We start from the raw sequence: 16825 nt of genomic DNA, 5'->3' as shown, positions 1-16825 counted from the left end.
CTGTTGGACCAAATGGCCTCTGACAGGTTCACCCAACAAAAATTCTCACTAAGTACAGTAGTGAAGGAATAACAATCATTAAAATGGTTGGCAACCACCAGGAGATTAGGAGTAAGATCAGTGAGGGAGGTAATACCAACAGAGTGTGAGATTGCTTTGGAGTATTGATGCAATGAACGGTGCTATTCATTTAACTTTGTTGATGTTTGTGATACACACAAAACTCTATGATTAGTACTATTTTTACATGAAAATATCCCTGGCAATCAATCATCTTCTCTCTCAGCTATATCTTGTACATTATAAGACACAGGAGGCAATGTCTTGTTGGTATTGTAATACTTGCTCCTGGTTAGAATAGAAGATACATATAACAATCCCATTGGAAGTTCAATTTATCCAACAAACATATGGGTGAACCTATGTCCAAGTAACATCACCCACCTCTGGCTCTGCCTCAGCTCATCTGCTGCTGACATCCCTCAAGCAAGTTTGTGTTATCTCTGAACTCAATTATTCTAGAGCTCTCCAGGAAGGCCTCTTATGTTCCAGCTCCATAAACTTAATCTCATCCAGAACTCTGCAGCTTACACCAAGTCCCATTTACACATTATCCTTGTGCTCACTAATATACACTGATTCGTAGTTCAGCAATGCCTCAAATTTAAAATTCTCATCTGTGTTCACATCCCTCCATCTTCCCTTCCCTATCTCTGTAACCTCCTGGAACCCAACAACCCTTCAAGAAATCAGCATTCCTCCAATTCTGACCTCTTGTACATCCCTGATTTTCTTTGCCCCACCATTAGAAACGCACCTTCAACTGCCTAACCCTAAACTGTGGGATTTCCTCCCTAAACTCTGGGCCTCTCTGTTCCTTTGTCATCTCTAACCCCAGAGACTAGCACCAGAGGGAGACTATTCCCAGGGAGAGACTAATCCCAAAGGAAATTAAACAGATACAGAGATTAACTGTAGTTTGAAACTAGCCACAGTGGAAGACCAACCCCAGTGGGAGACTAAACCCAGTAGGAAACTAACCCAGTAGGAGACTACCCCAGTGCAGGACTAACCCAGTAGGAGACTAACCCAGTAGGAGAGTACCCCAGAAGGAGAGTACCCCAGAAGGAGAGTAACCCCAGTAGGAGAGTAACCCCAGTGCGAGACTAGCCCCAGTAGGAGACTAACCCAAAAGGGCACTAACAGTGGGAGACTAACCCCAGGAGAACACTAGCTCGGGGGAGACTAATTTCCAATTGAAACTGACCCCCTGAAGGGACCTCACGCATGTGATGAGATTACAATTCAGCCTAACTTCAGTAAAGAAACTAAGGCCAGACTCTATATCAACAATCACGAGACATGACAAGCTGACTCGTTCTAATTTCTACCTAATTTGCTTTTGGATTTCCTAATTTGGCGAAACTGCATCCTTTTGGTGCGATCTCTGATTTCCAGCGCTTCTGCTAAACTTTGAAGCTTGCAGCCAGGCAGCTGACGGTGATGTTTTGCTGTGTGAATGAACTGGAATATTTACCTACAGAAGCGAATGCACATCGAACCAATTGATGCTGCCCTTTGGGATAGAGTTATTAAAGCAACTCTCAGTTAGAACTTGCTATCACTTCTGCAGAATGTAACACAAAACATAGCTTATTTAACTATACTTGTTTAGAATCTTTGATTCATAAACAATCTAACTGTTGTGGTTGTATACTGAGATATGCAAGGACATTTTTGAATTTTTTTTTTAATGATTCTGCGCGTTATTATGTTGGCTCTGACCAATCGAGGCCAATTGCTTTCTGCACCACAAGGGAATATTCTAAAAGTGTTGAGACTTGCGCGACGCCTCCAGTCTGAAATTCCCTGGCTCTCAGCCCATTCATAAAGGTGGAATCTCATTTGGTGAACGCGCGAGAGAGAGAAAAAAAACCTCGTGGGAAGGTTCTGGAGGCTGAGTAATGGGCAGCCCTGTCGGAGGAGCGAGCTGCTTGGGCCATTTCACTCACACACACTTTTAAACAGCTTATTAACAGAAGGGGTTCTTACACACAACATACCCCCTCCCCTGTTCCGTACATCACCGCACAGTTTAGTTGAAATCGGGGAGGACAGTTGAGTTTTATTGCCTCCCAATTGTAATGAGCTTCAGACAATCAAATGGGAGACAATTAGCTTTGACCAATGGAATCGAGGGCATTTATTCTGGAGCAGGAGCTGGGATATAATTTTAACACTGAAATCACGTGTGTTTTATATATATATATATATTCCATGATAGTAAGATTATGAACTTACATTTGTAATTTATCCGCTTTAAGAAATTCTAGTTCGCACAGTTGGAAGTTTTTCCACTCAGAGACTGGGCTCAGTCCGAGCTCAGTGACCCAAACCCCACTGTGTCCGGTAACATCGTGAATCTCAGCATTTCCCCTCACCCCTCCTCTCCCCTTGAACCCTCCTCTCCCCCTTACCCTTCCTTTCCCCATGGCCCCTCTACTCCCCCGACCCCTCCACTCCCCTCCCCCTGACCCTTCCACTCCCCCTGACTCCTCCAATTCCCCTGACCCCTCATCTCCCCCTGGTCCCTCCACTCCCCCTGAGCCCTCCACTCCCTCTGTCCCTCATCTCCCCGATCCCCCCCCTCCCCGACCCCTCCTCTCCCCCTGACCCCTCCTCTCACCCTGGCCCCTCCACTCCCCCCGAACCCTCCTGCCCCCTTGAAACCTCCTCTCCCCCAACCCCTCCTGGCCCGATCCCTCCTCTCCCCCTGACTCCTCCTCTCCCCTGACCCCCTCCTCTCCCGCTGCCCCTCCACTTCCTCTGATCCCTCCTCTCCCCCGACTCCCACTCCCCCTGACCCCTCCTCTCCCCCTGACACCTCCTCTCCCGCTGCCCCTCCACTTCCTCTGATCCCTCCTCTCCCCCGACCCCCACTCCCCCTGACCCCTCCTCTCCCCCTGACACCTCCTCTCCTTCTGACACCTCCTCTCCCCCACCTCAGCTCCCGCTTTCCCCATCGCACTATAATATCAGTTAGTCCGGAATGAGTTGACAATTTTAATATCTGCTCACAGAAATATTTTTGAACAAAATCCCAACAGAGATTCTTCTTCATATAATCAAAAACTGAAAATGCTGGAACTACTCAGCAGGTCAGGCAGCATCTGCGGGGTTGGGGGTGGAGAGAGAAACATTGTTTCAGGTCAAGGACCTGAAATTAGAACAGAAACAATATCGCACAATTTTGCTTTTGTACAGATTCGTTTATCTCCAGACCTCTATATTTAACTGAGTTAGGTTTTGGCTAAGTGTATAGTTTAATGGTAATACACCCGAGAGAGTGAGACAGTACCTGTGTACCCATGATCCATACTTTTAATTTCTTAAAAAGTATTTTCGTTTAGGGCGGGTTAACTGCTAGTTACATGTAGCAGGAAGACAGCGCTGGCTGTTTGCAATCATTACTTGTCACTGTTACATTCACTTGTTCTTACAGTGATAATAATGGGTGTTATTACCAATAATCTATATCCAGATATATTGTGGACATGGCTGACAGGTGACTGATGCATCATTACATTCGCAGGCTTTACTGGCTTGGGGGACAGATCCCAGAACTGGGTCAGTTGGAGTGATTGGTTTATGATGACTGATTGCATTTTGAATACAATGGCTGAGGAGGGGGCTGAGATTTGTGGCTACAGTTTTTTTCTTTCGGTGTGGTGGAGACAGTAAAGCCAACTCATTCCACAATTCATTCGTTTCCTTCCCTGTAAACTGCAACCCTTTAAGAAATGAACGAATCAAATGGTCGATTTTGAGAAACGAATGCCTTAATTAATCCATTTTTTCAAAAAAAAGAGTGAATTATTCCATTTGCCGAGATGAATCGAGTGTGATGTATATATAATAGCACGATTTGAGCTATCAGCAGTGTCAGAGTCAGAGAGAATTGATCCCTTTTTAAATTTATCTCGAACAGCTCCCCTCATATATTTCGAGTTGTTTGCGCCCCGTGGTCTGTCTCCTCTCCTCTGTTCAGAGGAGATGTGGTAGATTTTTTTTTCTCTCTGCTTCTGAAATTTCTCGCTCGTCAATCAGGTCTGGGGCTGTGGGGACAGAGTGCTGAGATTAGCGGGGAGTGTGTGCATGTCGTGGCCGGGGACACCTTCACCCTGATCCGCGCCGCCCCTCAACCCAACCTCCGAGCACCAGGTCACCAGACCCGACAAGATGTTACGGCCTGGTTCTGCCTCATTACTGCCATTTAAATTACATTTTTAAAGCATATCTCCTTTAAATAAAAAAAAAATCATTATTTGCTTCTGGGCAGAAATGCTCAGGATCAGTTTTGATGCTTCATGAGCTAAAGGGATTAAAAATAGCAAAATAAGCTTATACTGAGAAAAAGAGTTAAGCTTGTACCCCACTGCGAGAGAGGGCAAACTATATCAGCGCGAACTAGTGATTACGGCCATAGCTGCGCCATTCACACGCCCTTTAGTCATTTTGATGAAAGTGTTTCAATAGGGATTTCCTAGTCTATCCCACCCGATTGGGGACACACTAGAATTAAGAATAGTTGGCTGTTGCTACGATTTGTCAGGGAATGCCAGAACTCTGCAGTGGGTAACGTTGCCTGAAGTAACTCTCTCCATTGTATTAATAATACAGTGTGACACCGAGCTAACAAAGGCAGATTCAGACACTCAGCAGGTAATGGAGCTCATTTTCTAGGCATGAGAGTCAGCCTCTGTCCTGAGCTGTCACAGGACATTCCCACACCTCTAGCATCACTGTCTCACACTTACTCTCTCATATCGTCCCAGGACATCCCCACTCCTCTATCGACACTTAGAATGATTGTGTCTCATGGGTCTTTATCCATTGCTCTTCCATCGTGTTTTTTTTTGCAGCTCATTTACAGTCAATTTCTTTTGTCTTAACATGAGTTTGTTCTGCTCCTGGCACCAGGTCATTCCCATACCTTCTACTCCTCCATCTTTCTGTCACAAGACAATTCAACAGCCTTATCTCGGACTCACCTTCCTTTTCTGACATTTAAGACAAAGAGTTAAACACAAACATCATTTTTTACATCTTCCACCATTTTGCCATTTGGGTTTTGGGATGTGATAAGATGACATTTATTGTCCATGGTTAGTTATCCAGAGGGCAGTGAGAGTCACATTGCTACATTTGGGGCAGTCAGGGTAGGGGAGGGAGGCTCCATGAAGGACATTAGTGAGCCAGTTGGGTCTTCATGACAATACAAAGTTTCCCTGGTCATTCTTAGTTAGGTTTGGGGAAACCATTTAGTTTCAAGATGCCACTTTTGAAAGTCAGTTCAGGAGGTCTCTTTGTTAAATCAACTAGGACTTGATTTTTGTGAGCAAAGGTGACATTATGGACCTGAGCACTGATAGAGATGCAGAGAGCCTGCTTCCAAACATTACATTAATTTTATTCATTCATGTGATGTGGGCTTTACTGGCTGGGCCAGCATTTATTGCCCATCCCTAGTTGCCCTTGAGGAGGTGATGATGAGCTACCTCCTTGAACTGCTGCAGTCCATGTGGTGCAGGTACACCCTCAGTGCTGTTAGGAAGGGAGTTCCAGGATGTTGACCCAGTGACAGTAAAGGAATGGCAATATATTTCCAACTCAGAATGTGAGTCACTTGGAGGGTAACTTCCAGGTGGTGGTGTTCCCATCTATTTGCTGCCCTTGTCCTTCTAAGTGGTAGTGGTCTTAGGTTTGGAAGATACTGTCTAAGGAGCTTTGGTGAGTTTCTGCAGTGTATCTTGTAGGTGGTACACATTCTGCTACTGTGCGTCAGTGGTGGAGGGAGTGAATGTTTGTGGATGCGGTGCCAATCAAGCAGGCTACCTTGTCCCAGATGGTGTCAAGCTTCTTGAGTGTTATGGGTAAACTGGATCTCTATGAAATGTAAGATTTGAATACATAATCTAGGCCGACACTCTTAGCACAGGACTGAGGGAGTGCTGCAATGTGAGAATTGCCACTTCTTGTATGACAGCTCAAACTGAAGCCCTAAAGGAATAGTTGATGTAAAAGATTGCACTCCGTCAAAGAAGAACAGGGGAGTTCTCCAGGTGTCCTGGACAACATTTCTCCTTCAACCAACAACTACAACAAATGATCTGGTTATTAATTTCAGTTCAGTTTGTGGGTGTCTGCTGCATTCAACTTGACTGTTGCTTTTCTTATACTACAGCACTGACTACATTTCAAAAGTACTTCATGAGCTATTCAGTGCTTTGGGACAGCCTGAGGGTTGTGAAAATATTGTATAAATGTAAGCCTGTCTTTCTCCCTTTCCTTTGGTCTTTCCTTATTTCTTTCTTTCCTTCCTTTTCTTTATATAGTGCAGCTTTCCATATTCAGCCACACATGCTGCAATACACTGACACAATAATAGAGGGTAGACTGCCAGGGATGATTGACAGCATTATCTGTGCTAGACAGAGAAATGTGAATAAATCGAGAACAGGCAATGCATGTCTCCAATGTCTCCATTATGAAACTAAGTATAACTGTCCACACTATTTACTGGATCAGTATCCAAGAGGTGCTGAATAGCTCGTCTCAGTTGGGCGCATGGATTCTAGTTAGACAATAATATTAAGTGTTACTGAACCAAGGTGGATAAATGGAGAAAAGGTACAGGTCAGCCATGATCTAACTGATGGGCACAACAGACTCAAGGGGCTGAATGGTCTACTTCATGGCAAATGGCCTCAGTGTTCCTGGGCCAAGGAGGAAATAAATAGCCAAGGTTCCCACTCTTGATTATCTCCTGCTGGGAAATAGTGAGGGTGGGCCATCAAGTTGAGGCAAGGTTGAACTATGCTTTGACACATGCTGCAGTTGGCCAACAGCCCCTGGGAAGGCTCATTGGTGAAGAAGAGCTGCCTTGTAAAAGAGCAGGGGCCAGATTGAACCCCAGGGACAATACAGCACTATAAAAAGAGAAAACTGTGCATTTAAGTAGCGCCTTTCACAATAACAGGGCTTTCCAAAATGCTTTATAGCCTCACCACTTTTTAAAGTGTAATCGTTGTTGCAGTACAGGAAATGTGGCAGCCAATTTGTTCACAGCAAGATCCCACAGAAAAGAAGGAAATAACATTGGTTAAGGAACGAATATTTGCCCGGACACAAGTGCCTTGTGTACAGGATAGAAGAGGATTGGATATGGGGTGGAATATTTCAAAAGAAATAAAACACTTATATTGAGCAAGTGAATGTAGGAGTGTTGCAATGTGGTGACGTGCTCCTGTTGTGTGCGTTTTTTTCTCACCTTCACCCATTTTTACTCTCCCCTGTCTCCTGAAAGCGCTGGTTCTTGCAGGGGCAATTTCACAGACATTGCCATCTCTGACTATCTCACTAAGGGACCATTCTCCACATGAGCTGTGGCAAACTATTTTTCTGTTCAATGGCATCACAAATGAGTGCAACCTTGTTCTTGTGTGCCTTGCATAATTTTCCAACAGAGCCATGCCATGCTGTGGTAATAGGATGAGGCAGTGCCTATGCATTACTGCTGAGCCGGTAGGATGTAAATTTTTGACCATCAGTCTATGAAGTCCCCATGTCAGCTTTACGTTAGGAGAAAAGGCACTGAACATAGGGCTGACACTTACTCCCACACAAGGAGGGGAACGAAAGAGTTAAGGACATATCGTGGGATTGCTCTCGTGCCACTCCAGGTATCGTGGGAATGAAGAAAAAGAGAGAAAAAAAGAAAAAAAAAGAGAGAAAGAAGGAAGGAAAGAGAGAAAGAAAGAGAGAGAGAGAGACAGAAAGAAAGAAAGACAGAAAGGAAGAAAGTAAGTAAGTAAGTTCTTCCAAAGATAATAAATTTATGGGGCAAAATCATAACATGCTATAATTACAACATGAAAATATTAGGAGATTCTTTAATTTCCCCGATTTGTTTTTAATGGAGGCTTGAGGTTAATTAACTTAAAATAAATGGGATACTATTTTCATTAAAACAATGTCCAGAGAAATATTATACAAAGCTATTAAAATATATCTGTTATTACATAACAAAATTTGCTATTGAATGAATTGATGTAAAAATCAGATGTAATTCCATCTAATTTGATCTCATTGCCAAAAGGCTCCAGTGTAATTCGCAAACTAATAATGGGCGGTTTGAAGGGAGTGCCGAGTGTGCAACTCAATGGATGGGATTTGTTGATGTCATGAAAGAAGAACTCAAGATTATCAGAAAACTGAGACTCAGTTGAAAGCGTAATTATTACCACTGGTACTCCTTTAAATGAGGTGGGGCTCACCATCAGTGACGTTTTAAATTACACCATAATAATAATTGTATGTAATAAATATGTAATAACTCTACATAATACATCATTCATTTTAATGAGATAATGTCAACATCTATGGCCTTTTTAATGAGAGGAACCTCACTATTAGTACCTCTCAATAGAAATGTCACCATCTAAGTTCCATTTAATAAGGAAAATTCATAATTTTTAACAGTGACTCTCATCATCTTTGGACAGGGCATCTCAGCATGTGTCATGTTGATTTGGAGATTCTCGCCTTCAGTGTCCTTTATTAAAGAGAACTGACTTCATAAGTGCTCCTTTCAAGGGGGCAATCTCACCATTGTGCCTCTTCTAATTGCTAAGTTTCAGTAGCACTATATATAATTCCAGAAAAATATGCAACAGCTACCTTGCTACAGGTCTTGATATCTCTGAGTAAGTTGGGAAAAAGTAAGTTAAAGACCCCTCTCCTAACTATTATCTAGTAGCACTTGTTGAAAATTGAGCATGGGATCAGGTTTGACTGTGATACCCCCACACTTTAAATAACTCACAAAGAACGAAGAATGAAGCATGGGGACTGGACACAAATGAGAGGAGGAAAAATAGGAAAATTATCCTGGAAAAATGACACGATTGCAAATTTATGATGAAGATCAAAAACTTTTTTAAAAATCCCTTTTCACTCAGTTTAAAATATTTTCCTTGAACAAGGGCCGATGGATTTGCAGCAATAAATACATTAATTAAGTCAGAACTATTTGTAAGATGTAAATTAATTTGATACCCTCACAGTTGTGTTTAGCGACACACCCCAGGCCAGTTTTCTAATACTGTTTCTAATCCTTGGTCTTGTAAACAAAATAAAACCGAACAAAAATGGAAGCAAAATTGAAGCATTGTTTAGGTTCATTATCATTTCAGCAATAGATTCTCAGAAGAAGCACAACTCTCTTTAACCCACAATACCACGTCTGCTATTTAATATATACAAATTAAATTTCAAAGCATGAAAGAAACATAAACATTGGCAACAGACATGTTCACAATGGTTTACAGTTAAATCATGTTGTTAGTGCATATTAAAAAACATGCCCCATTGACTTCTTCTCTGTGGTTGTGTTGAAAGCTATGCACATCCTGATCTCCTGTCTCCTTTCGGTCTTTTGTCTTCCAGCCACCCGGGAATCCGCCTTTGTCCATGCCATTGCCTCAGCCGGAGTAGCGTTTGCCGTGACACGCTCTTGCGCTGAGGGCTCCAACACTATCTGTGGCTGTGATTCGCACCACAAGGGCCCACCAGGCGAAGGCTGGAAATGGGGGGGCTGCAGTGAGGATGCTGAATTTGGTGTACTGGTGTCCAGGGAGTTTGCCGATGCGCGAGAGAACAGGCCAGATGCCAGATCTGCTATGAACCGGCACAACAATGAGGCTGGACGGACGGTAAGGAATCAGATAGCTTTGAACTGGACCGTGTAGGATGAATGGGAGCACAATTTGTTTTTGACTGGATTAAGTAGGGTTGAAATGAGGTTAACTCGAAAAGCCATAGTTTTTAATTTAAATTTTGGATTGAAATTTATTTTGAATATTTTGACAAAGAATGATAGCCATTTTGTGCAAATAAGTTTTTTTTATGCTGTGAGACAAGAATATTCACTGGGACACTTTGAATGAGGTTTTTAAATGACTTCAGGCTTACTTTGAAGTTTCAGTTTAGGATTTCATCTGAAGGACAGTTGGCCAACAATGCAGCACTCCCTCAGTACTGCACTGAGGTGATGACTAGATCAAGCATTTCTGTTTTGGAATAAGGACTGAATGCACACTCTCCTGACTCGGCGGCAAAAGTTACACCAACTGAGTTTGACTGATGAGATTGCATTAGTTGAAGTGAAGGGGGGGGTGGCAGAAAGGCGAGTTGGATGTGTATTACCCTGCAGCTACTATTTCAGTGCAGTCACAGTTGTGCAGTGTTATCATTCATTTAAATTTATCACGGAATTGTTACGGTGCAGAAGGAGGCCATTCAGCCCATCGTGTCTGCACTGGCTCTCTGAGCATTCTAACTTTGTGTCAATTTCCTGACTTTTCCCTGCAACCCTGTACATTGTTTCTATTTAAATAATCATCCAATGCCCTCTTGAATGCCTCAATGAATCTGTCTCCACACTTCCAGGCAGTGCATTCCAAACCCTAACTAGTCGCTGTGTGAAAAAGTTTTTTCTCACCTCGCATTTGCTTTTTTAGCAAAACACTTTGCCTTCTGGTTCTTGCTCCATTTACGAGCAGGAACAGTTTCTCCCTATCTACTCTGTCCAGACCCCTCATGATTTTGAAAACTTCTATCAAGTCTCCTATTAGCCTTCTCTCCAAGGAAAACAGTCCCAACTTCTCCAATCTTTCCTAATAACTGAAGTGTCTCATCCCTGGAACCATTCTCGTAAACCTCTTCTGCTCTCTCTCCAATGCATTCACATCCTTCCTATAGTATGATGTCCAGAACTGTACACAGTACTCCAGCTGAGGTCTAACCAGTGTCTTATATAAGTTCAACCCTAACCTTCCTGCTCTTGTACTCTATGCCCCTATTAATGAATCCTAGGATATTGTATGCTTTAGAAACAGCTCTCGCTACCTGTCCTGCCACCTTTAATGATTTACGTACATAAAGGGGGTGCTCCTGTACACCCTCCTTTATTTCATACTGTCTCTCCATGCTCTTTGTACCAAAGTGTATCACCTTACACTTCTCCGCATTGATCTTCATCTGCCACCTATCTGTCCATTTGATTGCAGTTTCTCTCATTTCTGTGGGAGATTTCCCAGAGAGGATCAAACAGAAAATCAAATACCGTCACAAGGAATGGTGGACAATTTGCTTCTTACCAAATTGAGGAGCAAACGTGAGGGAATGGATAGGTATTCTGGTTTTCTAGTGTTTGCACATTACAAGTAAAGATGTTTGGTCTCCCTCCAATGGCTGTACTTTATAGTAGAAACACATTCATTTCCAAGCCCACAAAAATGTGGATGTATGAATAAGCCCCTGATGATTTGGGGCTGATAAAGTGACACCATGGTCTGGATTTTCCACATCGTAACCACGCTTCAACAGGAATCAGGTATGTTAGATCCCTGCTCACCTATGCCCCCATTTCCACTGTCATTTCCAACAGATGGCTGAAGCACTCAGCCTGAAATTGGCGTGTGCACTCAAGTAAAGCAGTAATGACCTGGTGAACTTATTTTGCATCAATATCACTTCAGTGTCCCCCAGCCACCTTCTCGCCTGTATGAATTGACACCCCAAAATTGCTGAGGCAAGGAGGATTTAGGTTTAGAGAAGCCAGCAGGTATACTGTGAGGATTTACAAAAGGTTTATTGGTCTGGTAATTTTGGTGATTTTATTTTGTTGTTCCAAGGCTTGCCATTGCCCTCGCACTCCCTAATTACACAGACCACCAGGCTGTTACTAGTAGGGTACGGCAAGGATCCATTCTAGGTCCACAGCTGTTCACAATCTATATAAATGATCTGGATGTGGGGACCAATTGTAATATTTACAAAGTTGCTGATGACACCAAGCTGGGTGGGAACTTAAGTTGTGAGAAGGATGCAAGGAGAGTTCAGGAAGTCAAAATGAATGGGCTAGAACGCGACAGATGGAGTGTAACATGAATAAATGTGAAGTTATTCACTTTGGTAGAAAAAAACAAGAAGGCAGAGTATTTCTATAATGGTGAGAGATTGGGAAGTGTTGATGTTCAAAGGGACCCGGGTGTCCTTGTTCATGAATCTCAAAAAGCTACCATGCAGATGCAGCAAGCAATTAGGAAGACAAATAGTATGTTGGCCTTCATCACAATGGGATTTCAGTACAGGAGTAAAGATGTCTTGCTGCTATTGTACAGAGCCTTAGTGAAACCACACCTGGAGTGCTGTGCACAGTTTTGGCCCCCTTATCCAAGGAAGGATATACTTACCATAGAGGGAGTGCAACAGAGATTCACCAGATTAATCCCTGGGACGGTGGGATGGTCATATGAGGAGAGATTGGGAAGACTGGGTCCAAATTCCCTTGAGTTTTGAAGAATTAGGGGTGACCTCATTGAAACTTTACAAAATTCTTAGAGGGAGTGACAGGGTGAATGTAGATGTTTCCCCTAGCTGGTGAATCTAGAAACAGTGGACATAATCTCAGGATAAGGGATAGGCCATTTAAGACATGAGATGAGGAGGAATTTCTTCACTCAGATGGTGGTGAATCTTTGGAATTCTCTATCCCAGAGGGCTGTGGAAGCTCAATCATTGAGTATATTCAAGACAGAAATCCATAGATTTCTGGAGACTAATGACATCAACGGATATGGAGATAGCGCAGGAAAGTGGTTTTGACGTAGACGATCAGCCATAACCAAATTGAATGACAAGAGCAGGCTCGACAGACCAAATGGCCTATCCTGTTCATATGTTCCTATTGGGCAACATAGAGGCACACAACAGTCTCCCAAAACCCACAGAACAAAGTGTCCAATAAAAATTTTTAAAATGCTGGAAATACTCTGCAGCTCAGGTGACATCTGTGGAGAGAAATCCATAAATAAGTCTGCCCTGGTCAACCCATTGTTTCAGTCTGTTCCTGCCCCACTGAACTTATTTCTTCCTATCTTGACTCCAATTTTCTCTCCTTGTACAGTCTCTTCCTACCTATACATGTGGCTCTTCTGATTCCCTACGTCACTTCAACAGCTTCCAGATTGCTGCCTCTGTCTCCTCTTTACTATGGACATCCCCTCCATACCTACATCTCCATTCCCCCAATAGGATGGTCTCAGAGCTGTCCAATTCTTTCTCAAATGAAGGCCCAACCAATCCCCATCCACTATATTCTCCTCCATCTGGCTGAGCTTGCTCTCACTCTGAACAACTATTCCTTTACTTCCATTTACTTCCTTCAAATAAAAGTATTGCTATGGGTACCAGCATGAGTTCTGGCTGTGCCTGCCTTTTTCTGGGATATATGGAACGTTCATTATTCCAGTCCTACTCAGGCCCCCTCTCTCACCTATTTTTTCCAGTACATTGATGACTGTATCTGTGCAGCCTCCTGTTCTCACCATGAACTGGAAAATTTCATTGATTTTGTTTCCAATCTCTTTGGTCCATCTCGGACTCTTCTCTTCTCTTCCTCGAATTCTCAGTCTCAATTTCTGGAGATAGGCTGGCTACTAATGTTCACTACAAACCCACCCACTTCCACAGCTACTTCAACTACACTTCCTCACACCCTGCCTCCTGTAAGGACTCCATTCCATTCTCCCAGTTTCTCCATCTCCGTCACATCTGATCCGACAATGCAGCCTTCCACACCTGCACTTCCGAAATGTCTTTCCTTTTGCTCCACCGAGGATTCCCAACGTGTTGACAGGGTCCTCCACCATGTCTAATCTGTTTCCTGCATTTCTGCTCTCACCCCTTCCTCTCCCTCCCAGACCCACAATAGGGTTCCCCTTTGTCCTCACTTTCCAGTCCACCAGCCTCTGTATTTGAAGGATCACCCTCTGCCATTTCCACCAACTCCAGGATGATGCAACCACCAAACACATGTTCCCCTGCCCTCCCCTTTCAGCATTCCATAGGGAACATTCCCTCCGCGACACTTTACCCCCCTCCTCAGTCACCCTAACATCCTCTTCTTCTCCTTCGGCACCTTTCCGTGCAGGAGATGCAACACTTGTCCTTTCACCTGCTCCATTCTCACTGCACAAGGCACCAAACACTCCTTCTAAGTGAAACAGTGATCTCCTTGTACTTCTTTCAGTTTAGTACACTGTATTCACTGTACCCGATGTGGTCTCCTCTACATTGGGAAGACCAAATATACACTGGGCGACTGCTTTGCAGAACACTTTTGCTAAGTCCACAAGCATAACCCTGAGCTTCATGTCACTTGTCATTTTAATTCTCCACCTTGCTCCCATGCTCACCATTCTGTCCTCGGTCTGCTGCAGTTCTCCAATGAAGCCATTCAGAAGCTCGAGGAGGAGCACCTCATCTTTTGCCTTGGCACTCTACAGCCTTCTGGACTCAATATTGAGTTCAACAACTTTAGATCATAACCTCTGCCTTCATTTTATTCTATGTGTTTTTTGAGGTTTTTTTTCTGCTTGTTTCTTTCTTTATCCCTTCATGTTGTATTCACTTGCCTGCTATTTAGCCAATCATGTCTTATCTTTGCTTCTTTACTATACCCATTACCACTCTCTTTGCCTTTTGCATCAGAAAACCTTTAGTTATTTAATCTCTTTTGCCCTCACCCAATCACAGGCCTTCCCTTTTGTTCATCTTGTCCTTCCCCATCTCCTTGCTTAAGAACTCTTACATTTCTACCTTTCTTCAATCCTGATAAAAAATCAGAAATTTGAAATGTTAACTCTATTTCTCCCCACAGATGCTTCCTGACCTCCTGAGTATTCCAGCGTTTTTCGTTTTGATTTAAAATTCCCAGCATCCACAGTATTTTACTTTTGCCCCTATCTTCAATCGTCCAAACAATAGCGCCTGATGAGACTGTGCTTTACTTACATTAACACAACCTATAGCTGACCTCTGTGTATAAGCCACAACCACCCTGAACAATGTACAAAACGGATTTGAGATTATTTGCATGCTATTGCTGCAGGGTCATTCCAAGCTGCAATTGTGGTATAAATTGGGAACTGGTGTGACAAGTCAAACGAATTCATCACTTTGATGGTTTGCGTAATCTCAATGTTTGGGAATTAGACGGTATTGCAATGTAAAATGTATACTTGAATGTTGCAAAAGTGGCCAAATGAATACTGCCGTAAATGAGTTGCAGCATAACTAAGGAATCATTTTAAAGCAGGGGGTGTGGAGTGTTAGCAAACTGAGAAATGGGCAAAATCCTACCGCCTGTGAAAATTTGCTGAAGTCAAGCCCGACCTCACTGATGATGCTCAGCCACCCGCCTGCGTGATCTGACCAAAGGCAGCCAGTCAAGGCCCTGGGAGCACCAGCCAATCAAGAGTGGTGGGTGGAACAGGACCCCAGATGGCCTAATGGGTGGGCCCACAGCAATGTCCTGTCGGCAGCCTCCTCCACCTGGGACAGGAAGCTGCTGCTGCTTCTGCAGGCAGGAGAATCCGAGGGCCCCTCGAGATACAGGAGCCTTCGGAAGAAGTGTGAAATTATTGAAATGGCTTTTGGCCACAGCTGCCAGGCCACTATTTTGGAGAGGAAGTCGTTCCACAGGATGGCCTGCAGCCTTAGCTATGACCCTGTGGCAAAACTGCCTTCAGGGAGCAAGGGGGAATAAATGAAGGAAGCCTTGCTGATTCCTCTTCAGTAAGATTCTGGCAGCATCCCCAATCTGATCCCAACCAGCCAGTTACTTGCCACGAACTGGCTGTCTGTCATGACTGGATAGATAGCCGCTTCCATCGCTCACCCATCCCCAGCAAGATTGTCCAGAAATGGGAATGCATTGAGTGGCTGATCTGAAGCACTGCTCTGCAAATTCCCACTACCCCAACACCCACTCACTTCCAAAGGCCATGTCTGAGTGGCAGGTAAATCCTGCCCAAAGTGAACAGTGCTAACTGGCAGTGGATATTTTCTTTCATTTGGTCTCAGAATGTGGGCGACATTGACAAAACCACATATACAGGCCTGAGTGACTGATAGTCGGCCTTCCCCTTGATCTGCTGCAGTCCTTTGGGTATATTGCTTTCACAATGGCTTGAGCTGAAGAATTCCAGGATATTGACCAGCAATGATGATGGAAATATGATATATGGGTGTGTGTGTGTATATGTGTGTATGGGTGTGTGTGTGTATATGTGTGTGTGTGTATATGTGTGTGTGTATATGTATGTGTGTGTATATGTGTATGTGCGCGTATATGTGTGTACGTGTGTGTGTATAGGTGTGTGTGTGTGTGTATGGGTGTGTGTGTGTGTGTGTGTGTGTATGGGTGTGTGTGTGCGTATGGGTTTGTGCATGGGTGTGTGTGTATGGGTGTGTATGTCTGTGTGTGTGTGTGTGTGTGTGTGTGTGTGTATATGGGTGTGTGTGTGTATTTTTGTGTATGGCTGTGTGTGAGATATATGGTAATAAGGCAGGATGATATATGACTTGGAGGATAACTTGGAGGTGATGGTTCTTGTTGTTCTAAGTGACAGATGTTGTAGGGACCAGAGATGCTATCAAAGTAATTTTGATGTTTTGCTGCAGTGCATCCTGTATTTCATACCTACTGCAGTGGTAGTGCACTGGTGATGGAGAGGGAGAGGATTGAGACCAGCAACAGGGCTGCCAACAATCAAACTTCTTTGTCCTGAATGGGCTGAAGCTTCATTAATATTACTGCGGCTGCTTCCATACAGAGGAATCCTGAGAAGTTTATAACACTTCTAAATGGAGCATGTAGATAGTGGAGAGGTATTGAGAGGTCAGAAGAAATGCTCCC

The 16825-nt window shown here is 43.7% G+C and overlaps 1 protein-coding gene across 1 annotated transcript in view; it reads left to right on the top strand.

The window, feature by feature from the left end:
• The window catches only part of LOC121268931 (proto-oncogene Wnt-3), a 97375-nt gene that overhangs the window by 38813 nt on the left and 41737 nt on the right, over positions 1-16825 (top strand). Inside the window, exon 3 of the mRNA XM_041173208.1 lies at positions 9508-9773. Coding sequence (XP_041029142.1) covers positions 9508-9773 — 266 coding nt within the window. The remainder of the gene's footprint in view (positions 1-9507; positions 9774-16825) is intronic.

This window comes from Carcharodon carcharias, chromosome 23, assembly GCF_017639515.1.
Source record: "Carcharodon carcharias isolate sCarCar2 chromosome 23, sCarCar2.pri, whole genome shotgun sequence".
In the NCBI taxonomy this organism is placed as follows: domain Eukaryota; kingdom Metazoa; phylum Chordata; class Chondrichthyes; order Lamniformes; family Lamnidae; genus Carcharodon; species Carcharodon carcharias.
The sequence above is the reverse complement of the archived record's forward strand: the minus strand, read 5'-3'. Positions and strand labels throughout refer to the sequence as shown.